At 35.6% G+C, this 24571-nt stretch overlaps 1 protein-coding gene across 3 annotated transcripts in view; it reads left to right on the top strand.

The window, feature by feature from the left end:
* Positions 1-24571, top strand: part of FAT1 (FAT atypical cadherin 1) — a 95497-nt gene that overhangs the window by 22090 nt on the left and 48836 nt on the right. For all 3 annotated transcript variants that reach the window (XM_003205777.3, XM_010710068.2, XM_010710067.2), the window contains exons 2-3: positions 4877-5191; positions 22662-22723. In XM_003205777.3, the coding sequence (XP_003205825.1) occupies positions 4877-5191; positions 22662-22723 (377 nt within the window). The remainder of the gene's footprint in view (positions 1-4876; positions 5192-22661; positions 22724-24571) is intronic.

Raw genomic sequence — 24571 nt, 5'->3', positions numbered from 1 at the left:
AATGAAATCAATAGAAAAACCCTATTGCATCAAATGGTAACAATAGCTAGTCTAAAATTTTAGATATATGAAGATTGTGAAGTCAGTTCTGATGCTGTCTTGTAGATGACTGAGAAACATTTCATCAGAGCTCTTTTGTTCTCCCCTATGGTGGTTAATGACTGATGAATAAAAATATTTTTATCTAAGCACCTGAAAAGCTTAAAGATTGCATATCTAGCGAAGTGAAAATATTTTTGGAATATTCATTTCATCATATTTTATGACAAATAATATTTACAGGTCTTAGGGATTGCCATGTATGTTGAAGGTTCTCTACTGGTGCTCTGTGGGAGATTTATCTACTTGTCTTGCTACATAAAAAGCAAATGGTTTATAAAAGTTAAGATTACCAATTTGCCTCAGCATAGAGAATGGGAAATTTGCTGACTAAAGATTTTTCTTTGAATGGGAGAAGAGTTAGAGAAAGAGCCTCCAACATACTGAATACATAATAGAAATACTTAAGTTGTATTCCCTAAATGTGCTTTCTGCCATTGGAAGAAAAAAGTGAAAATACTTCTTAGAAGCCAAATCATGCTGCTGAAATTGATGATGCTGATTAGCATCTTGCTGGTACCTAAAGGCTCTGGCTGAGCGCAAGATTAAAACAAATGAACTCTTTCTTGGATTGATTTTATTATTTTTTTGATGTTTGAGTTCCCATCAGTTTTCTGTTCTCTGTCTTGAGAACGCTAGAGCTAGAAGCCAGTGACTTTGTGAATTCCATGAGTATTGGCTTTCATAGCTTCGTGCTGTAGAAGCATGAAAAAATATAAAAATAGGCTGCTGTAAGTCAAAGCTTGCAAAAGGACTAAGTTGGTAGACCAGTAATACTTTAAGAACTAGTTCTCGATCTGTGAGTGGGCAGAAGTATCATCATCATAGTGAAAAGAAAAAAAAAATAATCTTCTTTGTTCTTATATTTTTTAAAAGGTACACTACTGAAGTTTACATACATTTGTATTCATTGTTGTTGCATAGAAGTTAAAGATGAAGCTGCAAGTGTTCCTATAGGCAAAATCAGGAATGATTTAGTGTTAAACTTGCTGAAGCAGGAATGACTTCAATCGAAGTAATGAGAAAAGGATGGTGTTTTGTAATGGCTGATGTAAGGTCAGCTTGTACGTTAGTTAGAGAGGGGAAAAAATCCACATTCATGCTTTCTGGCAAAAGTGCTCGTGCAAGACCTGAAGAAATTCAGTTTTGGTACTCAGTGACTGCCTCCACCCTGTACAACCTCTGCCCAGGTTTGTGCACTGGCTCAGTACCCTGCTCCATTTTGTTGCTGGGCAGCAGCAAAATGAGGAGAGCTGAGTCGCTGATAGTGCACTCATCCCATCCCTGTCTGCTCTGGGAGCTGTGAGTAATGTGGGAGAAATATACGTGGGGAGCTCCACCACTCCTCAGCAGGTGAGCACAGAGGGGAAACTCTTTGACGTGGCTTTTGTACTGGAGGAATGTTATCTTGAGTCTTCATTCATAATATTGTCACAATAATCCCCTTACTATGCGTAATGTCGAATAAATTTTCCAGCTTGCATACACAGCTGTCCAGTACATCTGCTTTAAACTGTAAGTAGGATGAATGGTGATTATTATTATTACTTTTTTTTTTTTTTAAAGTAGGCTTCATCTCTAGGAAAAGTTTGTTCAGGAATTAATCTGTTAATAAGCATTAAATGTAAACAGTTACATAGACATATTTTGCATGTCTGAATGTTCATAAAATGTTTTGTCTAGTTGTTTTTTCTTGTAGTTTGGGATTGTAATGAGCAGAGCATACAGAAAAAATTGTTCATCTAATAGGTGTATTTGTTGAGTGAGAAACATGATAAAAATGGGAGAGTAATTTTAGTGAAAAACGTTTCATGTTGTTTCTATTCATGCAGGGAGTATGGGTGGCCCTGTAGAAAATGGGAAATGTTTGAGAATTAGAGCTCCTCTATTGGGTAAACATCAGTGTAATATGATTTATTCAGTGGTCTGGTGATCAGACAGATGACAGACCTTTCATTGGCCATTTCTGCAAAAGTCAGTATAAAATATACAGCAATAGCACCAGACATACAAGTCTAATTTGAAATGAGAAATGAAGTGATAAATAAAGCTGGCCACGTTTACTCTGTTGTACAGCACTGCCTTTTCATCCACATAATGTTTTTACATATTTCTTCTTGAAATACTTGTTTTGGTGTTGTACTCTTTATTTGTCTCCCCCTTTGCCCTTTTTGGGTATGGACTCTTGAAATGTGACAATTTGGAAAGGCAAATTGGTCGGATTTGTTTGTTTATTTATTTATTTATTTATTTGACTTGAGGTAGGCTTAGATAACTAAGGTAGTAGAAACTGCAGATGCCAGTTGGGAAGATTGCAGGAGTGCTCCATTACCACGAGTCTCCCTTCCTGTTTCTTTAAAATCAGACAAAGCTATCTTAAAATGAATCTGCCACTTCTGCTGTAGATAGTGTTAGGAATGCAGTACAGGTGTAAAATGATAATGGTTGCTCAGTGCAGCACATAATCATGCCCACTGTGTTCTGCACAGATCACAAGCAACAGAGCAGCATTAATGGGAGCCCTGCTAAGAGGGAATTACAACAGCCAGTCTGGTGTTTGGTAGGACATGAAGGTTTTACAAAATGTTCTGGGGCATGCAGGGAATCTATCCATATTGAAGCTGAAATGCTTTTGTGCCATATCCAGCATTAGGTTTACAGTTGAGGCCAGAATAATTCACATGTGCTTTTACTACCAGGCAAGTCTTCTGGCTGAAGCAGAGACTGCAAAAGGTGCAGTGTAGAGTTACAAAAACAGAATCCACATAACAGGGTGCTCAAGACTGCATCTTCTTTTTTGAAAGAGCAGATTTATGGTGTCCTATTTAAATTTACTCTTTACATTAGCATGAGAAACTGTGCAAGTAGCCACAGCAAAAACATAGTGGCTTTAGTGAATTTTTTTATAACAAGACTGCCATAAAAAATTACAAATTCTGAGGAGGAGAGATTGGGACTGTAAGATGTAAGTGTCCTTAAAATGAACGACTAGATCTGTTTTCTGGTGTTCATCTGCAAAGAAGGAAATTACAAAGCCATCAGTTTGCTTTCAAGAAAGCTGTTATAGACTGTGTAATGCCTGTATATTTTCAAATTGCAGTATTACCTGCCCCTCCTTTTTATCCCAGTTCCGGTTTGAGACTATACAAAAGCAATTTCCACACTGACACCTGGTGGTAGTTCTGTAATGCTGTGTTGCTGCAAATGCTATACACAGCTGTACTGCAGGTTTAGGTATTAGCTGCTATGCCCTACAGCCGTTCTGAAATCTTATTGACAGCTTAAAATGTAGGATGATTGACATCAAACCTTTATGCTGCTTCCCACAGAGCAAGGAAAGTAATGAGCAAAGGAGTGATTCCTCAATATTTATCTCATTTTGCTGAGCTTAAATATTGCATAATAAAAAAGTCTCTGCAGTGCATGGAACTAACTAATTACAGTTAGTTTCTTTCCTGAGGAATTGTTGTAGAAGTGTAGTGGCATAGTTTATTGAAGTCCTGTTTTACTGACTATATGTACGTTGCGGAGAGTAGATTAGCTCAAGACAAGGGCTGCATCACATCGTATGAATATATCTAGAATCCTGGAGCCATGATATTTTGACTCATCTGGGCTCCTCTACTAATTAGGCCTGCTGTGTGTGAGTATGATAAATAAATTAACTAGAGCCATGACAGAGCCTTTCAAGATGAGCACAGCAAATGGCTGCAAGGTATTACTCTGCCCATATCCTATGTATCCTATGTATGTATCAGGTTCAGTAGCTTCCATTTAGAAAACATCTCAGATAGGACAACATGTAAGAACAACTGGATCAAGAAAAGAAAAATGCAAGCTTCTATGGTGTCTTGGCTCTATGAACACATATTAACCCCTAGTCAAATTCATGCCACATCATTACTTTTTTATATATAACACGTTATGAGCATACTTCGTAGAGAAAGATGTTTTTAAAAGTAGATCTGAGTTTCCTTAACTGAGTTTCCTAGCGGATAAAAACTTAAGTCCCTCATGATTTATTTAGTTTTGGTTCAGACTAATTCCAGTGTGAGGTTTGTGAATTCTCTAGCTGTTCTTAAATTAAAGTTCATTTTATGAATGTAAAATTGAGCTAAGTGTTGCTTTTTATTGACAAAGTAATGGCAGACAGTGGTTGGTCTTAATGATATGAAGATTAATTTCAGATCTAACTTTTCTTTGAGATTTCAGTGTGAACCTGAATAGTTACACATATTATGAAAATTCAGTTAAGTAATTTAGACCTGTAGATAAGAATATTTTACATTTAAGTAGCTGCTCTTTAATATGCATAATGGTAAACAGTTCAAGAGTTTGGCATCCAAATCAGTTTAATGTGGTATAAAATTAATTATAATCAATGATGAATAAAGAGGGGAATTCAAGTCCCAAAGGACTGCAAATTATTCATTACGTTTTATCTTTTAGGCAAAATAGCTTTTTTGAATAGTATTAATTGATCTAATAAATCTCAAAGAATGGTAGTATACTGTTTAATTTCTGTAATACATAATTGCTGAAAACTGCTGTAGTGATTTTATTTTTGTGATTTCAGGTTAGTTTTCATGTTTGTGTCTGTATATTATCTGAGTTTGTAGTATCAATGTCAGTTCTTTTGAACTTTCTGATTTTTGTCCGTGGTGGGTGTTTTGGTTTTTTTGTTTTTTGTTTTTTTTTTTAAACTTGTTTTTTTCTCCATTTCTACACACTTCTGTGTATTGATCATTTTCTCTTTCTTTCTCTTCCGGTTAAACAGGCATTATAGAGACTGCTGATCACCTGGATCGTGAGACTACTTCACATTACTGGTTGACCGTTTATGCAACAGACCAAGGTGTTGTGCCTTTATCATCTTTCATTGAAATCTACATAGAAGTTGGGGATGTTAACGATAATGCTCCTCAGACAACAGAACCAGTTTATTACCCAGAAGTCATGGAAAACTCACCTAAAGATGTATCTGTCATTCAAATTGAGGCATTTGATCCGGATTCTAGCTCAAGTGAAAAACTAACATACAAGATTACAAGTGGAAATCCACAGGGATTCTTTTCAATAAACTCCAAAACTGGTAAGTACAATACAGTATTTTAAATATGAGTGAATCAATGTTTTTAAAAAATTCATGAAATGGGCAAGATTATGTCTCTGGCTTAACGTTGTTACCAGGCCTCAGGTAGTTGTGGAGATAACTGCTAACTTTGTATCAGTAAATGATACAAATCAGTAAGTGTATCTGAGAGTGAAATAGTTTGTTCAGAGTATTTGACTTCTGCACCCTGCCCCTTTTTGAAGTGGTTTACATCAGAGTAACTCAGGTTTAGACTGGTCAATGTCCATTTGGATTTGTAGTGCAGTAAATATGCTCTTGGAATTTTTTAGCTTACTTTATCCAAATTGTTTTTAGCAATCTGTGTCTTCCAGTTTGCATGCACAATTTTTAAACCAGTTCCTCTCCCTGTCCCCTTGTCAACGGTTTACGGGCTGGTTTGGCCCAGTTCTGTGACTAGCGGGGTGGAGGGATCCGTGGATCTGCGCCTCCAGAAAAAGGGAAATGGGGAACCCCAAAATAATTGAAAACAGCAGCAACAATCTGAGGTGAAACAAACTAGTTTACTAAATATAGTATCAGCAAAACATAATGACGGAGAGAGAGTGTGTCTGAAAGGTGGATAGGCCTCATCACAATGCTGAGGTGAGAAGTGCAGTCCTGTTGAGCCATTGAAGAAAAGCAGACAGAGAAGCACAGGCGAAGAAGAGAACATCAGGTGACCTTGCCAGGAATTATATCTCCTCGCTGACTGCAAAGCCCCCTGGGGAAATGTAGTTCTTCTTCTCCTGTGGATAGGCACCCGGAACTTGAGCATCAGCAATTAAACCCCCAGTGCATTACATGATGCTATGATATGGAATATTGATAACTGAAAATCATAAAACCATTATACCCCTCCAGTTAATGTTAGACAAGACAGTGAAAGCCATTTATTTATTGCATGTTATTTACACACATCTTCCCTAATATTAAAGAAGAGGTACCTGGGTAGGTAGGGCACAGCTTATCTTTTTATATGTTGCACTTACTGCCTATGTTGAGTACAAATTACAGGAGAAATACAGAAATTTCTCAGAATCCAGAGATTTTTAGACTAAAGGCTCTGGGTGGAAAGGCAGAAAAAAGCCACGTTCATTTAGCTGTTGCTCATTCATGGTTAGAATTTCAGGAGATTTAAATGAGCAACAAAACCCTATGAGTGAGAAGCATGTTTTGAAGATTGAGTTTACACTAGACTTCATTATGTTTCATGGTTTTAGCTCAAACTGTAAAAGAATTGCATGCTATATAAGCTGCTGTTGCTGCGTCAGCAAAGCTCTTGAGTGCAAACACAGGTATATTGTTAGGAATTTTTATTTTTAACAATAATTTCTTTGTCAGTGTGTTCTGCATCTGCTCGTGAGACATTGCCAACGGGCATGCAGGGAAATAACAAAAGCAAAAAAAGGTCTTTAGCATAGTTAAGGCTTATAGCTACTATATTGATAGAAATGTTTGTTTTACTACAAAGGCAACCTGGAGATGTAAAACAAGAACAATTCAAAACTAGTGTCCTAAAGTGAGTGCAGTAACTAACTATTTTATTTCTCTTTCCTTCTGTGTTCACACATGATCTGAAATGAATTTTTTTCTGATCATCCTATGTACTAGCATTCCTTTCTTTCTGTTTTTGCAAAGTACTATTGCCTATTACTTTGATGATCCTTGTCTCAAAATATTTATTTAAAAATAGCAGAAGTAGCCTGAGAGTTACCTGGAAAAAACTGACTGGCTTTGGTGCTCAAACTCCAAGTGAACATAAGCTCTGCATAGATTTACACTTTAGTATATAATTGCCCAACTGCTGTGGGGTGTCATGTACTTACTTTTTCAATACCATGTTGTTTTTTTACTCTTTGCTCTGATCCTTTCATCTCATCTCCTGCTTTCCATATAATTGTGTAATGTTTCCCATGCTTTTTGTATGGACACTTGCATGTCTGCCTCATTATAGTTTTGAGGTGAAAAAGCATCTTTATTTTTTGTATAGGAAAAAAAATCTGTTCAGGAGAAGATAGACTTATCTTCAGATTGTGTTCATAGTTTTTCACATCAGTATAGTACTGCTGATCCCACTTATGTTAAAAAGTGAGCTTAAGGGAGTTTGCACACTAGATGTTGAGGTAATGAGGAATACTTAATAGAGTGCTAATAAAGATTTTCTGTCAAATGAGTTTCTCACCTGCCTTTATTATGGCACTGTACTGTAGAATTAAGCTAAGTGATCCAGAGGACTTCTCTCAGGTCCATGTTAAAAGGGAAAAACAAATGAAAATAAATAAGCCATTAATTAATTAAGCCAGAGTATAAGTACTGAAAAATAAATTTCTCTAATTTACATTCAGCAGAGGGGAAAATGTTGTATTTAAAGACAATTAAAATCACACTGGTAGGTAAATTCCCTGATATCTCTTATTGTTAAAATTATAATGCTAGACAGACCAAGATAATAAACGTAGAGAGGAGGGAAAGAGAACAGGTGGATGGACAGAGGAGAATCCTCTTGCTGTTTTCTGTTGTGTTCCCACAGTATGCTGAAGTAAGCTCAATGAAAACTAAGTAGCTAGCTCAAGTGTATTGTCTTCATACTATATAGGACATTGTGTTTCATGTCATCTAATGGTCAGTATTCTTTTTCCTTGTATGTGTTTGGTTTGAAGCTATGAATCTGCCATAGATACTGATGTAGTCAAAGTTCTTTTTGATCACTGGGGTTATCAGGTTTCTTACTTCCCAAGTCTCTCATCTGTCTACTGAAAATCAGATGTGTTTCACCCAAATAGATCTTATTAGTGGTAAAAGCGCTTTCACTAGGACTCTTAAGGAGCTTAAAAATCACTTTAAAAAACATCTGTTGTTGTAGTTGTAACACAATTATTTTATCTCCTTCCATTAACTAGAATAGAATATGTTTGACTAGATTTAGTGAGAACAAATCCTGTCTCATTTGCTTTTTGCAAATATGTCACCCTTTTGGAGCTTGGAAGCTATCATGCTCTAAGGTATTTGTGAGAAGATGAGAAACCTTCACAGGGTCCCAGGTTTCCCTTCCAGTCAAACAGGAGGTAGAGCTGGAATGTGGATTAAGTTGTTAACTGTATACCATTATAACATTGGAAGTGGCAGTGTAAAAGAGTTAAACATGTGTTGTGTTTATTGCTTTGGTTGCCTGTGCAGCCCCAGAGACAAATTGAGGACTGCAATGGCATTCAGTCCAAGTAAAGGAAAGATGAGTGTTTGGATTCTTAAAATACATGGTCAGGGACTAAAAATACATCTCAGCTGATATTATGTTGTTGTCTTTTCTCTGTGTCAAGGATCCATCTTCTTCTGTCTTTTATAGAATTTAACACTATGGTGCATGGCTAGAGCTCTCACCCACTAGAGTAATAGAGATTATAAATAGCAATAACCTACAGATAATTTATGTCAAGTAAAATATGTTCTCTGCGTGTAGCTAGTTCATTTCTAGCATTTCTAGCATCTAAACTGTGTGTGACTGCCTTTGTGCAACATGCCTAAATTTTAGATGGAGAAATTGACACGAATCTGTGTAGAGAATAGTTTATCTTTCACAGGAAGTTTTCATGAAAAGAACTATTGATTAACTGATCTGTTACCAAAAAAACCAAAAAACAAACAAAAAAAAAACCTGCTGCTTGCCTAAGTGTTATCATCTGTCTGTATTCTTCTTAGAGTGATCTGTTTCAGAGTATCCAGTAAATCTTCATTGGCACTTGAAAATATCTTTATTATTTTAAGTACTTATAAATAACTTCATTGAAAATAAACATTGCTACGCTTGTTTTTTTTTTTTGCATGCAGAAGTGATATTTCACTTTTTGAAACATATAATAGGACATTGTATGACATTTTGTAATCTTCAGATATTCTTGGCCTTCAATTAAAGCAAATATTTTCTTTAGTTTGGGAGTTCCCATATAATGGAGAGGAAAAAAAAAGATGCTGTACCACGCAAGCTGCCCAAGTGTAAGAAAAATAGTCACCATAATATTGTTTCTAGGAAAGAACTAGAACATAAATGAATTTCACGACTTTCATTATCAACTTGAACAACTGTGGATGAGTCTGTGGATTCTCCATCATTGGAGCTATTCAAAGTTGAGTTGAATGGGGGCTTTGAGCAACTTCTCCCTGCCCACGATAGCAGGACTGGGTGAGACCTAAGAGTGGACTCTAACCCAGACTATTCAGTGATTCTATGTAAGTTATAGTAGAAATTTATTTAACTTCTTGTGGAATAGCTTATAATTATACATGGAAGGAATTGACAAAAATTAGAGATCCAAGTCATTTTAATGCGTTTGGATATAAATAGTTGGAATTGACAGAAACTGAAATCTATTCAGAACTCACATGCTGGGACTAAAAAGCTTAGTCTTACCTCTTTAAACTGGAGTTTAAAAGAACGGAGTATCAGGAAAGATTTGCTTTTCTAGAACCCTCTTTTAGTGATCTAAAGCAAAGGATTATGTAACAGTAAATATTTTCTATTATTTGTTCGTCAGCACTCAGTGTATGCTTCTTTTTATGGTATGTATAATAGAAAGTAGTTCAGTAATTTTTTACTGTTGATTGCGGATGTGACTCTTGCTTGTGAGGTTTTTTTTGTTTGTTTGTTTTCACTTTTTACATTCTGTAATTGCCTTCTAGCAAGGTCACAAGTACTTGAATCAGTGGAATTCTTCTGGCCTAACACTGCATCTGTTTTCATTTGGATTTTATTGTTTTGCCATGTCATTATTTGTAAGATGGCTACTCCTCAGTGATACAGGCTTTGTCGTATTAATGCAGCAAGGATTGCTGAGATAAGGAGTCTGAAAGAAGCCTGTATTGCTTTCTTGTAGGTGGTAATATCTGCAACGCAATGGCAAAGCAAAAGGAGTTCCAAATTCTCCTCAGTATCACTGAGCAAGAGCTAATCAGGAGCTACAGAGAGAATCATAGGTATCATAGAGATAGGAGGGAAAACCCTTGCATATTTTTTTTTTATTAACTTGTCCTGTAACCGTTTTTTTTTATTACCTTCTGGTCTTCTGAAATAAATTTTCTTTTGCCAAATTGATATGCTTCCTTCCACTCCCCTAGGACGTATGCTATATTTATTGTACTGAGTAGATTTGACTTGGGGAAAGAACAGTAAATAACATTTTCTCTAGTAACCATCCCTCGCTTCAGAAGTTGAAAACAATAATGGCAAATTAGGCAGGGAGCTACTGAATGTTGTGTCATGTAAGAACTTGGGATCAGATTTGCAGAAATGCTGAGAGCAAAAGCATAACTTCATATGCCTTGATATGAGAATTGGTACATAGCTTCAAAAATTAGGCTTGAATTCATAACGTGGACACGAATTTAACCAAATTAATTTTGAGTGCTTATTTCACAATACTTCAATTTTGCAGGTATAAAACAGGAATAATTGCTCTACCTAATTGCATGGGAGCATTGTGATATATCCCAATTCGTATTTATGAAGAACTTGCTTTGTATCATCTCGAGAATTCCACAGTCATTCCTCTAAGGAAATTAGTAATCCGGTGGTACAGGAGTTAGGCCATTTAAATAAGGCCTTCTTACATCGGGGATTTGTACGCAAACACTGAGTGATTACCCATTTTGGAATCTACTGTATCCTGCACTCTGTCCCTTAATATATACATACAAGAAAGTGAAATTAATATGATTTGGTCATATTAATGTATTTTGCATAGGATTTAATATTACTTGATTCAACTTTTGCTCTTAATTTTTTTCTATGTTCTCTTTTAACATCTGGTGTTTCTGAAAATACTTATACTAAAGTGATCCTGTGGCAACTTAGAATTGTGGTAGTTTGCTTCCTTAAATTATACCACACCTCAAGACATGGATTACAGAGTTAATATCAGCCTTCAGGCTGTGCTGAATTAAAAACCTTTTTTAGGCACAATCCTACCGTATAATGCTATTTTAATATAAAAACTTTGTTCTGTCAACATTAAAACAACAATTAAAAATTATGTAACATTGAATCTATGGATCTTGTTCTCTGTTTCTCAGTGTCTTGCAATCATTAGAGCTTTGTGAATTTATAAAATGTTAGTAGCTCTTGGAGGAATCATCTGCTTCACTATATTATATCCATTTTACACTGTAGCCTTCAGAGCAGTATCTTTCTTGTGTGTGTGGCTGATCTGGAGACTGAAGTGAAATAGGAAATGGATACAGCTGCATACAACTTCCATGGGTTTCCGATAGCACTGGAGAATGACTCAGTGAGGAAGTGAAGGGGCAGTGAGTGTACAATAGCACGGGCTTACTTTTAACAAAGGAAATCTTTGTTGTTTAACTACGTGCAGTTTTTAATCCCAATTGAGCTAATATTTTAGAACTTGAATAGAACAAGGACTACTTCATTGCACACAAATGTGATTCAAAGTTAAATAAAAACCCCAAATATTGTAATTGTTTTTCTACTACTTTAGCTCACAAACAGTGCCATGCTCAATTATTATTCATGTGTGTCCCAGAGCTCAGAGTGTGTAGCAGCCTGTATGTGCCCAACTGTTTGCTTGTAATGTGCAGAGAAAATAAATTACTTTGGTACACTATCTCTAGAAGAGATTTTTTTCTTTACCTTTATTAAATATGTAATGGAAATAACCCAGATACTTGTTAAAATTCTGCAACCAGAGGGGGTTACAGGAGTAGACAAAATACTGTATAGACACACATTTCGAAAGAGTTAATTCTGCAAAAATCTAATTTTAGCTTGCTTTTAGAATATTGTTTAAAGCATTTGAAGATCTGAGGTTGAACTAGTTGTCTTGTTTTGAGACTGGTGGACAAGCTTATATCTGTGAAATTTTTAATAACATCTTTGTATTCTTTCTGCAATATCCTGGGATTTGACATTGGAAAAGATAGAAAATTTGCTGTTATAGGTAGTTCTCATTAAAAAAAAAAAAAAAAAAAAAAAAAAGTTTGCAAGTACTTATGTAGGGATTATTTCTTTTAATTTGTAGATGTTTCTGTATTGCTTTAAAAAAAAAAAATAAAAATTCAGTTATAACTCTTTAGAAAGAGGAGCTGGGAAAAACAAAAGGGAAACAAAGTACCAGTGCAGTAATCCTTTCCTTCTCCTCTTTCTGTCTTGGAACATCACAGTCTTCAGATCATATTCTTCGTTATACATACTGTGTAATGTAGTGGAAATTTAAAAGAAATTGCAGCTTTCTCTACAGAATAATTATTTAACTTTCTCATGCCCTGATGCAGAAAAGATACTGAAGGCATATTCCTGTATATCACGTATGCCTTTTGAACTGGAATATATAATGTGTGAAATTACAGTTTATATGTTGATGAGGGATTGTTATGAGCCGCTTGCCAAGTACCACCTTTACACAGTCTAATAGCTTTTGGTGGTATCCATCTTTCCATGATAAATTCTATGAGTATAATGACTGCAGTGTAGTTTGTATATGTAATAACACTATGATATTAGTATTGATTGATTTCCTATTAAGAAAAGTTTATTCAGTCAGAAGTAGTGCCCATATCAACAGCTAGATTGACTTGATTTTTGAGTGATGAAGATCAATAGCAAAGTAAAATGAGCTACATCTAAGTATTGAGATGTTCTGTTTTATGCTGATGATGTTTTATGGTCTTTACATGTTCTGGTCCAGTGGGTGGTCTCATTTGTATAAATATAGTCTTAGATGTGGCAGGATAACTGAGATCAAAACCCAACCTTTAGTGCTTTGATTCCTCAATTGCTATAGTAAGCGAGACCGCATATAAAACTAGTACTTCTGCTCAGTTTTCTGGCATCCTGTAGGGTTATTTCAAAACTTTTTACTGAGAGGCACTTCCTGATTATGGAATGATAAATGCTAAAACTTTTCATTAGATATTCTTATTTTCTACTTAATTTTGAACACACCGATAAAATTATTCAGGAAATGTCAAACAGTTTTCATGATTTGAAAAAAATAAAATCTCATAATACTGTGTATTTTCTACTCTTTCCTCCAGTAATATGTTTCGTTGTTTATGTAGAATTTTATTAAATGCCAAAAAGTGTTCAATAGTTCGTCATATTACTAAGTTGTTCTCAACTAATGCTGTCATTGTTTATTATTTACTGTGACAGCACCAAAACAGAGGCTGTTGAGCAGGCATTTTACCTAACTTAATAAAAACAGTTGCATGAAAGCAGTTTTGACATCAAAGCAGTAGGCAACATGGAAGCCTGCTCTGATATTTTCTTTGAAATCACATATTCTTAATTATCTTTAATAACTTTTAAAATCTCCCATTGAATTTTAGTATGTTTATGTAGCAAGGTTCATTGCTGTGTATGAAAACTTGGATTTTTATGATTGTACCTGCTAACTAGAAGTCTTGATGAATGCGTTCAGTTAACTCAATGCAGAAAGGTCAAAATTAGACTTTGTTCAGATACCTTGCATTTAGCAACTTTACCAGCAGAGTAAAATTCAGAGTTCTTTTTCTTTCCTTTAAGAATTTGCCTGTCTTCATTAATCCACATATGTGTTTCAACAAATTTATGAGAGATTAATAATGGAATTGTAAACTTTTTTATTTTTAAATTGTAAACTGACAAATTGTAAATTGTAAACTAGACAGAGGAAGTGGCCTCAGGACTAACCCAAATCCTCTAACAATTTATTTTAAATATTTCTCTCAGTTAACTGTGTTTGGTTTGTTTGTGGGTTTTTTTTGTTTGTTTGTTTCGCAAGTCAGTGCTAGCCATAGTCAGCTGAAAACAGTGTTTGCAAAGATTACTGAAGATGATGTTGGGTGATTTTATGGAAATAATTCTACACATACTTATTGAAGATACAGGTCTCAAAATGAGAGAATAAAGAAGAGCGATGAAGATAGGTTACTTAGAGAATCAATTCCTGATAGAATTTGGGCGTGTCTTTAGTATACCACATAGTGCTGAAAGCAAGGGTATTTTTTGCAAGGTCATCAAGGACATAACAAAAATTTTTAGTCTTCTATTGATAATAAGAGCAAAGTTGATTCAACATCAAATTTATTATCTTTGCTACTAGCATCCTTTGAATAATCGTATTCAGATTTTGGGTTTTGTTTTTTTTTTTCACTCAGAACTATTTTAAACATTTTTAGGTACTGTTTGTTTCTGTGATTTCATCTTACACCGCTTGTGACTCCCAGTTCTATTTTGTTTTTTTAATTTTCCCAAGTACAAGAGAAACAATCTACTTAAAGAATGTGATTGTCAGTGAAACTGGCTATTTACTAAGTGCTCTCAATTACTCAGAATGCCAAATCTTAGGCTTAGGGTTTTTTTGTTGGTGTTTTTATGGGCTGTGAAGTAATTATTTCTTCAATTATTTTCATAATTTCTGAAGCAGTTTTGATAGTAAAAGAATTACTGCAGAAGTAATTATACCATTGTCTTAATAAATACAGACTGAACATGAAATACTCCATGACAAATTAGATACACGATGCTATGTAGTTAATTTTGTACGTTTGACCTATTTCCTATTTTCCTATAATTATTACTAAACACAGATTTTATACTTCATCCAAAGTCTAGTTGAAATTCCACAGTGTTTATTGACTCATTTATGGAAATTGTTTTTTTCCTCCTTTTACCATACGCTAATAATCTTCGGCGCCTTGCTTGCCTTTGCTCTCTGCTTGTATTTACAAAAATGATTAATGAGCACTCTGATCAGCAAATTCCAGATGTTTGTATCTAGCTGCTGTTAAAATAGTTCAGGGAAGTGATTCTTAATAAGTGCAGTGTGCACACAGTGCTTGCAGGAAGTTACATTTTGTAGTCATTGGATTGAGTAATTAAATTGCCCAGCTACTGATTAACTTTGTGACTGTTGGTACAAAATGTCATCATAAGATGAAGTAATTTACTTCTTGCCCCTATATACAAAGATTGCAGTCTGTCATAGTAACTTGTAACAAATTCATAAGCACTGATATTATTGTACTTCAATAAATCCCTAATGTGCTGACACAGGCAAACTTCTATGGACTACGCTCGTTATCCTGACAAGAGTTGAATCAAGATCTCAATTATTCGTTTGTTTCTTTTCATGGAGTACTATGCAATAACAAGCAGGCCATTTATTCATCAGGTGTGCCAAAAATGATTTTTTGTGGATGAAATCCAGAGCGGATTTATCAGCATCTGAAACAGGAATATGCATGTGCCTAAATAAAAGAAGTCAATCTGAAAAATCAGTGGAGACTGTAATTCTATGAAGTGTTTTAGACCTTTCCGACTCAAGTTTACTAGCAGCATGTACACTGTAGGAATGTCCTACTGGCTTCTGCCTTAACAGCTGCAGGTGGGAAGTGAAGGGGGAAAGCTCTGAATGATTGTGCTGGCTGAATGCTATCATCTTGTTTTTAACAGGAAGGGAAAACTGATTTCCGCACAATAACAAACAGAGTGGGTCTCTGTTTAAATTTTTCTAAAGCTAGCTGTTTACAGGGTAGTACAACTCATTTTTGTAAAATAACCTGGTCATGCATAAAGCTGCATTCCTTATGCCACAAAAGTAAATTTCAGCTACCTCCAAAAACCTGCTGAACACCAGGGAATGGAAAGTGAAGGCCTCATAGTGACTTCATTATTTGTACACTTGTCAGTCTTTTGTTAGAAGAAGAGCAGAAGAGACACTTAGAACCACATTTAAATTATATGGCTAGTTCATTTTGGTAATCTTGACTGAAGGTCATGGTGACAATTCTGTAACTGGTTTTACTGAGAGCTAGTGAGGTACTTAGGGCAAGGAAGAGTTTGAAAAAGAAGTGAAGTTGCTAAAAAGCAATCTTTAGGACCATGTAGACATTTCTTTATGGTATACTCTCTAATATGATGGTTAGGATTTTTGGTTTTTTTGAATTCATCAGCCTGCATTCATAGTGATGATAAATTATAACATTTTACTGTTGAGCTTGAAGTCGTCTATATATAGGACATAGAATTTATATTTTATCAGCTGTAATGCTGAAATCTAGTTTTCAAGCAAAACTAAAATCCCTCTGCTAATACTTTCCATTGACTTATTGTTAGTAACTTGTTTGTTTACTTTGGTTGTGAAGCCATGTCTTTGCTTACATAGAAACAAGGTTTGAATGTAGTCTTGCCAAAAGTGCATGTATTTGAGCACAGTAAGAATTAAGAATTCTGTTAGAAATGAAACAAACCTTTTCTGGTGGTCACTGTGAAGTTGATTGTAAACTTGAAATCAATTGAAAGAAAGAAGACTGAAAAAAAGTACTTGTCTTTCCATGGCAATGATAAAAGTCATTGTGCTCATCAATCATTTTGTCCATCCTTTCAGAAAGTGTTCACATACTGAAAGCTGTTCCGAACAATGTCATAAGATATCTTCCTGAGAAGTTCACTGTATTTAGTTATCACAAAAGATGTGACTTGATCAGATTAATGTGTCCCTGGGAAGGAAACTGATTCTAGTGGACTTAGTCTAGCAGACAAAAGAAGGATACATTCCTCTGTTTGGAAGGAATTGCAAGCTTGAATTGTGTAAAATACACTATTTTTTAAACGATCAGTAGGAAATCCTACATAGGGACATAACAGCATCTTTATCTCCATAGGAGACATAATTGACCATCAACATACAGAATATTTGCTGTAGTTTACCCAGTATGTTAGGATTCTGTTATGCAGGAGTCAAAACTAGATTATCAGTATAGCCACATGTGAATTTTAAATCCATACTTAAACTCTCATGCTGATGGACATACTAAGGTGCCATAAAGAAAATCCTAAGATAATTGCTTTAACAGTTATAGATAATTTGCCATCTGAAGCTCAAACTGGAGGATGAAAGTGTAAATAATTAAAGAAAACTGATGGAAAGCTTTAAATTGAGTTACACTAATGCAGTCTAGGAAAATCATTTCTGAAAACTGGTTATGATATGCTTTCAATAGGGAAGACAAAAAAAACTCATCAAGAAAATGGGACTGTAGAACTGTGACCTTCCTTATCAGATCTAATTCCATGTATCTGTTGAAGTTGTAGATAAAAATGTTATATCTGCTTTCCATTTCCTTAAGCCTTCAGTGCCAATGCATTCAGACATCAGAGAAGCTGTATTTATTTTCAGGCAGTACAATTCAAATACTGTTATACTGCATTGAAACTAAGCCTATCAGTTCAAACTCACTGGAAGCAGTTGTCAAGTCTACTGACCAGTCACCTGCTTCAGTCTCTGGATTGTGGAAGGTTAGCTTCTCAGCTGCTCACTCCAGTAGGAAGGGGGAAAAACTGGGAAAACCAGAAGAAGAGAAAACTCGTTGATCGTGATAGAGGCAGGGGGATTGCTGACCAACTACCATCATTGTCAAGCAGTAATTTCAACTTGAAAGAAATTAACTTCATTCTTTCTCAATTAAAATAGATTTGGGGAGTTAGAAATATAAATATTAAAACAGCACCCTTCCTTTCCAGGGCTCACCTTCTGTTCCTTTTGTAGTTCCCCCACAAGAAAACTACCCAATGCATGCATCTTTACCAATTGAAGGGCGGCTTTTTTGTCGTTGTTAGAAGATATCCAGAGCCGTCACTATCTCAAGATAAATGTGCAGTTGGAAAATCTCTTTGATAGGCAAAAGGGGGGCTAAATTTTGAGCCTTCCACCTCTTCCTGCAAAGATCATCATTTCTGTTACTGCTGCGACACCTTTCTATGAAGGTGTGTAATTGTGTGATGTTAATATTCTTAGTGTGGTGCCTATCTGCTGTTTTACAATTTTTTTAAAACAGTTTGCCATTTCAGTACTGATGGGAGATTGTTGTTGAGGTGTTATTTTTCAGATATGGGAGTGGGACGCAGAGGTAATGGGATATACCTAGGCGCTAAGATGAAAGCTTATGTGGGACAGAATAAATATCTGCTAATATCAGCTCCCTTGTGCTATTTTTTGTAGTTGTTCCAAATGCAGCAGTTTTATTTATATTTACATAATAGACAAAGTGCAATTAAATTTTAATACCATTAAAAAATGGAAATCTGAAATAAATTGTGTTTGGATACAGTTCTAGCTATTTTGATTTTGAAGTAAACTGAAGCAGACTGTAGATATCCTCAGAATGTAATCACTAAAGAATAATGAGGGAGAACAGTGCAGTTGTGTTACCTGGCATGTTGGTGGTGTTTTTTGCATTTTTTTAATGGATGTTTACAGTTAGTTTCAGTTCATTACAACACCCCTCCAGCTAGTGAGGCAGAACAGCTGTGGTTTTATTTAGAGACTAAATTATTCAGCTGCTGCTATAAAAATGTTGAGGTGAGTTTTGAAGTATTACTGAATGAAGAGATTGCACCAATTTACTAGAGATACCATTTACTCATCATTAGCTTAGAAATGTTTGTTGTAAACTCGTGTTTTCCCCAGGCTGCCTGACCCATCTTAACATAGTGTGGACTGATTCCCAGGTGGAATAATAGAGATGTAAATTACTGGAGCTCAATGTTCCTGATGTGTTTTGGGAGCGGAGAAGCAGTGTTGTGTGATAAGGGGATGCAGAAAGAAAATGAGAAAGTATGACTGCAAAACAAGGCTCTGTGAGTCAGTTCTGCTTATAAATGAATGCTTTGTCACAGTGATCTTTCATTTCATTCAGCAGTGAAGAGATTCTCTACAACATGTAATACGGATTTCAAAACTGATTCTGTTACACACTTCTTCAGAGATTAATTAAAAATCATCTTTCTTTGTCACTTCTGTGCTTGGCAGCACTGGTATCTAGGTAGCCACGGTTCATCACGATTCCAGACAAGCAGCAGCAGTGTGTGTCAGATGCTGTAACACAATATACTATTGTGCATTTAAGAACAGAAATTTGGCTTTCCTGTTATGTTGCCTTTTTCATGTATTTAAGACGTATTTTAGAATATTTGATTTGAATTGAGAAGCTTCACAGTGAATAAAAGATGTAGGAGTTGGGTTAGCAGGAGGTTCATGGTGGTTTGGGTGGTGCAGGTAGTAGCATCAGACAACAAAGAATACAGGAAGTCTTTACTGCAATTGTGATGGGCATTTCATAGTATTAGTATGGATGGCTTTGCTAGTTGTTTCTTGGACAGAATAGGGACAGGTAGCTTGGGAACAGGGGCATTTATTGATCAGATGAGAATTTGGTGTTTGCAGAGATGTGGATTTTCATTTGTTTGTATAGAGCAAGGGGCAGGGCAAAAAGGTAACTGAACTGTTACATGTGAGAGAGGGATCTCAACCTAAAAGTTTGAGAACTTTTATTCGCGGTTAAAAGAGAGAATATTGGCTTCTGTAACAGGGAGCTGACTTACATGAAGTCCAAGAATTTTCCCCAGCTGCCTTAATGAGCAGTCACAGAAGCCACAGTGCTATAGTCCATAGGAATGCTGGAGTTCACTGTCATGACTATAATTCCAAAAAGCTCTAACAGCTAATTAAACCTGTCAGTGCTACACTGAGCATTTAGAACATGCAGACATTTGGAAAAAAATGAAAATCTTAGTGATTGCTGTAATCAAGCCTTATACAGTTTTAAGCTGTAGGCAGTCATATTTCACTCAAGCTGAAGTTTCACTTAGGAAAGTGTCTAGCACTAAAGGGTTAAATAAAAAGAATGTCATGCATGTGTATGTGATTCTAAATCCAGAAGTGTTACATTTCCTTTGTTGGCACTAGTTTCTGCTGAATTTACAGGATATATATGGTGAAGACTAAGCCCTTCTGTTAATGGTCTGAAGTGTTTTAACACCAGTGTGGCATGCTTGGTTGAAAAGGTTGGAAGATTTAACCAATGAAAGCATTGTATGTTTTATTCATACCGGATATTTGTCTGCTTAGCTTTTCGAGTTGTCTTGACCATCTTCATTAACAGAAATTATATATAGAATTAGATTTTCTTTAACAGAGTACAGTACTTAGGGTAGTGGCACTATGGATGTGATTCTGTTTGGAGCACATGCAATGAAAGATTTTTTTTTTTTTCCCCCAAAGCTGACATTTATATAAACAGTGGATCCAGTCTATATGACTCTCCTGGGGAAAAAGTAGAGAGGAAACTGCTGAAAGTGCTGTCTTTCTGCTTGCCTATATTAGCAGTTTCCTACTTGCTACTGCCATGAGAGATGGAATCTAATATTGTGCAGTGGATGCGCACTAAATACTGGAAATATATTCATAAAAATGCAAACATATTGAGATATCTCTGCTAAAATTACTTTATTCTTCAGCTTTTTTAGATCCTCTCCATCCTCAACCCAGATGTTCAACAGCTAACTCCCTGAGTGGCTGTGCTGAAATTTACCTTGCAACTGTGGTGAGCTTTAGGGGATTAATGCTTCATGGGGTGGCTCAGGCTGAATCTCTCTGGAGGTACTCACTCAAAAGGAGTGGTTGAAATTGCTTGTGGTTCTTGAAGTCACCTACAAGTCCCTTTGCTCTGTGAAATCAGTTGAGGCATCTGCTCTGCCATTTGTTAGTTTCCAATTAACAGTCCTGTGCAATTCCCCATAAAGCCTATAAAAAAGAAACAAGGAGGCTTGGCCAGCCTCAATCAGGAAGTAAGGAGAAAAGTTTATTTAGAATGTGACAGCAAATATTTCCAGTTGTCACTGTTCACAGCTCTGTGATCTCTGAGGGAAAATGTTGCCCATAAAAGTTAAAACTTTATGTACTTTCCTCCCTGTCCTAAATTCACAGTACCATCACAATAGTTCTTCCTTTTTTGTTTCTTTATTTTGTTTTCTTCTTTTTCGTTCCCACTTTCTTTGGAATTGAGGACAATTACTTCATAATACTAAAAATAGATATCCTAACGATAACATACAAGTCTTCTAAATATTATAAAAGTATAAAAACATGAAGTAGAAAAAGTTAATAGAACTTTGTTTGGAATATTTAAGTGTATGATGGATTTGATAAAATGAAAAACAAGTTTCTTGATAAGCAAGGGCCAATTTGGTCATAATTCAAATGTTTGTACTATTTTTTTATTAATAATAATAGTTTGAATATTTGACAGCCATAGAATTGCCTTATATGTTTTGTTCATGTTATTTAGTACATGCTGTCTATTTTGTTGGAATATGTAGACTACAATTCTCTTTTGACAGGAGCTTTGTGTAGCTATGCACAGATGGTGTACAATTCAGTTTCTGTTGGCCTTTTTCTATTAAGCAAAATTGTAATATTTATGATGTTTTTTCTTATTTAGATACTCTGTTTTTATCAATTGAGAGACAAAAATGAAATGTTTTTTGTTATAGCAGACTAATAACTGTGTTGTAATAGCATGTGCTGGATTTCTAGTGTAGTGAAAATTGGATGGTCTGGACAGTAGTGGCTTGAGACAGGCAGAAGTAGTGCTGTGTCTGAGCTAATGATTATTTGTTTCCGAGAACTGAATAAAATGGTGCTGTTAGTTAGGTTTCTTTGCCACACAAAAGCCATTAAACTGTTTGCAGGTACAAGTTGGCCCTACATATGCCATCAGTGGTGTGTTTACTTGGCACTGAGCCTGAACTAGGAAATCTTGTTAGATCCAACCTGGCTTTTCAGAGTTCTCTCTCTTGCATCATTGCATGCCTGGCACAATTAATCCCCATGATGGGCAAGCCATTCAGTTGTAATTGAAAGTTGACTGAGTTAACTTCTTATGAAACTCAGTAGCTGAAATTTTGAAATTGCTGTTAGGGAGAATTAATTTTGCTAGGATATTTTTGTATTTAGATTTTTACTGTATTTTTTCCAACTTTTCTGTTTCATTTTCTTAATTTTGAAGAAAAACTTGTAATATCTTCCTAATATTTTGTCAAACTTGTATCATATTCATGTAGCAAATGTAAAATCTTGCATCAAAAAGTCCTTCTCTTTCTCTGTTATTGCTATGAGCAATACTGTTTGAGTCCTCAATTTTGCCAAATCAAGGCTGCACAGACTACTGTTCCCCAGCATAAGTGCATCTCTTCAGGTCATCCATATTGTTAAAAACGCAAGTGGATGTTTCTCTTGAAGTGATTATTCAAATTATTTGCATAGTGTATGGAATCGCTTTTTAATAAGGTGCACCTCTTTGAAAGTTAGACTTAATGAAAGAAACATCCATTTCTGCTGTCAGAAACATGATGTGCCAAGATGTGTTGGAAAACAGAACTGTGTCTGTTGTCTAAGAGCTACTACAGCTCAGCTTTTGGGTAACAAAGGACATTTTTATGGCTCTTAAGGATTGGAAGCCCCTCAGCCATTCCTTTAATGAATGTTCATGTGCAGCAAAAATGGAGACCACATAAGAAGAAATTAAGATCACATATACCAATGGCTATGAGCATAACCTAACCCCCATCCAGATTATTTTCTTGAAGGATCTAAATAATTATTCTTTCATGTTACAGGTCTAATTACAACCACCTCTAGGAAACTAGATCGGGAGCAGCAGGCAGAACACATATTGGAGGTAAACAATTTATTTGCTTCTCTGATTAACAGTGACTGTAAGTTCATAGTTCTTTTTCAGAAAGTTTTTTATACTTGATTACCACATGAAGAGTTTAGAGAACTGGATTTGGAAGTAATTTGCTTTTGTGTTCGTTAAATATATTGCAGTGCACAATACTGTCTGTTAAAACAATGTGTTGGGACTTTTTATTAAGAATTAAGATAACAGATGAAGGCAATTTTTTTTGTTGTTTCTATTTCTGCAAACCAAGATTTTCTTTCAAACAGTACAAAGACGTGATTGTTACAAAGATTATTCTTTTTTCTCTTCTTGGACTTTTCCAATAATTAATATTACCCTTTTGAATACAGACCAGTTAACAAGCAACGCAGAAACTTTTTTGTGAGCACTGAGAATGGAAACAGATTGAGTAGACATTTATTTCTTTCTGCATAACATGTTTATCAATCATATAAGTGCTTACAGCAAGAGCAGGATTAGTCTCTTCTCACTGGTGACAGGTGACAGGACAAGGGGAAATGGCCTCAAGTTATGCGAGAGTAAGTTTAGGTTGGATATTAGGAAACACGTCTTTACAGGAAGGGTTGTTAAGCCCTGGAATAGTCTCCCCAAGGAGGTGGTTGAGTCACCATCCCTGGATGTGTTTAAAAACCATTTGATGTGGTGCTCAGGGACATGATTTAGTAGAGGGTTGTTACTTAGGGTAGTACAGTTAGGTTGAGTTTGGACTTGATGATTTTTTTAAGGTCTTTTCCAACCTGAGTGATTCTATAATTGTAAGTAGATCAGTTGTCAAAATGTGGATGACAGAGTCCAAGAACATGAAATTTGCACCCAAATCATTTTATTTAGCTCATTTAATTGATATCTGGAATTTATGTAATAGATACTCTTCTCTGACATGCAATGTGAAGGCATTATCCTTCATCTGCAGTGAGTTAAGATGTAACCATCACCATAAATATTATAGTTAAGATTTGGACCCTCTTTTGTGCTTTTCCTTTGAGATGATAAGCAGGGAACTGCTAGGTTGAGTAATCAAAGCTAACTGTAAAGTTTCTCTAGTTCTTTTTCTAACTTATCTAAGCAAGTCTGGACTTCCTCAGTGTTTGTGAAATCCGTGGAAATGTTTTCTGATAGAAATGCGAGCAAAAGACTGCGTAGACTTGGGGAATGAAAGCCTTGACAGCATGAAATAGTATTTTGCAGAACTCTAGTGTAGATACAGTGTTCCTGGCTCTTTTCTATCACTTTGATGTACTGAAAACTAAATTTAAAGAGCTATTGGGGCAAATTTTAATTGTAGTTTTTATTTTGGTAGCAGCTTTGGAAAGAACTCTTTGCACTTTAGTAGTAGCAGTAGGGTGGAATTTCTTCTGCAGTGTGTTTCTAGTAGGAGCAGTAGAAGCAAAGTGAATTAACTGGCAAATTCGGTTTACTACGAGCAACATTATTCCTGTAAATTATAAAGCCACCATATCATTCACTTCTAAATTGCCTCTTGAAAGCTGCTTGTGTCATTTTCCTAAAGCACTTAATGTCAGTTGTATTTCATTTCTGTGACCCTCTTCTATGTGGATAGGTTGTAAAATTGGTATCTCATGACTTTTGCTTCTATGCATAGCATATTGTACTGACTTTTCTGTTGGATTTATACGGTTAAATAAATTGAGCTGTGGATCATTCTCTGGCTCTGAAACCATCAGGCATACTATGGCTTTGACAGTGTATAACAGATCCCCAGAACAGACTAGCCATGTCCAAGTTGCCTCTTCAGAGTGGTGCCTGAATTATGTGAATTCTCAGATTGTACCTAGTCAGTATCTGAGAGAGTGCTGATTGTTT

Source organism: Meleagris gallopavo, chromosome 4, assembly GCF_000146605.3.
Source record: "Meleagris gallopavo isolate NT-WF06-2002-E0010 breed Aviagen turkey brand Nicholas breeding stock chromosome 4, Turkey_5.1, whole genome shotgun sequence".
NCBI lineage: Eukaryota > Metazoa > Chordata > Aves > Galliformes > Phasianidae > Meleagris > Meleagris gallopavo.
Note: the sequence above shows the minus strand (reverse complement) of the source record. Positions and strands in the feature narration are given on the sequence as shown.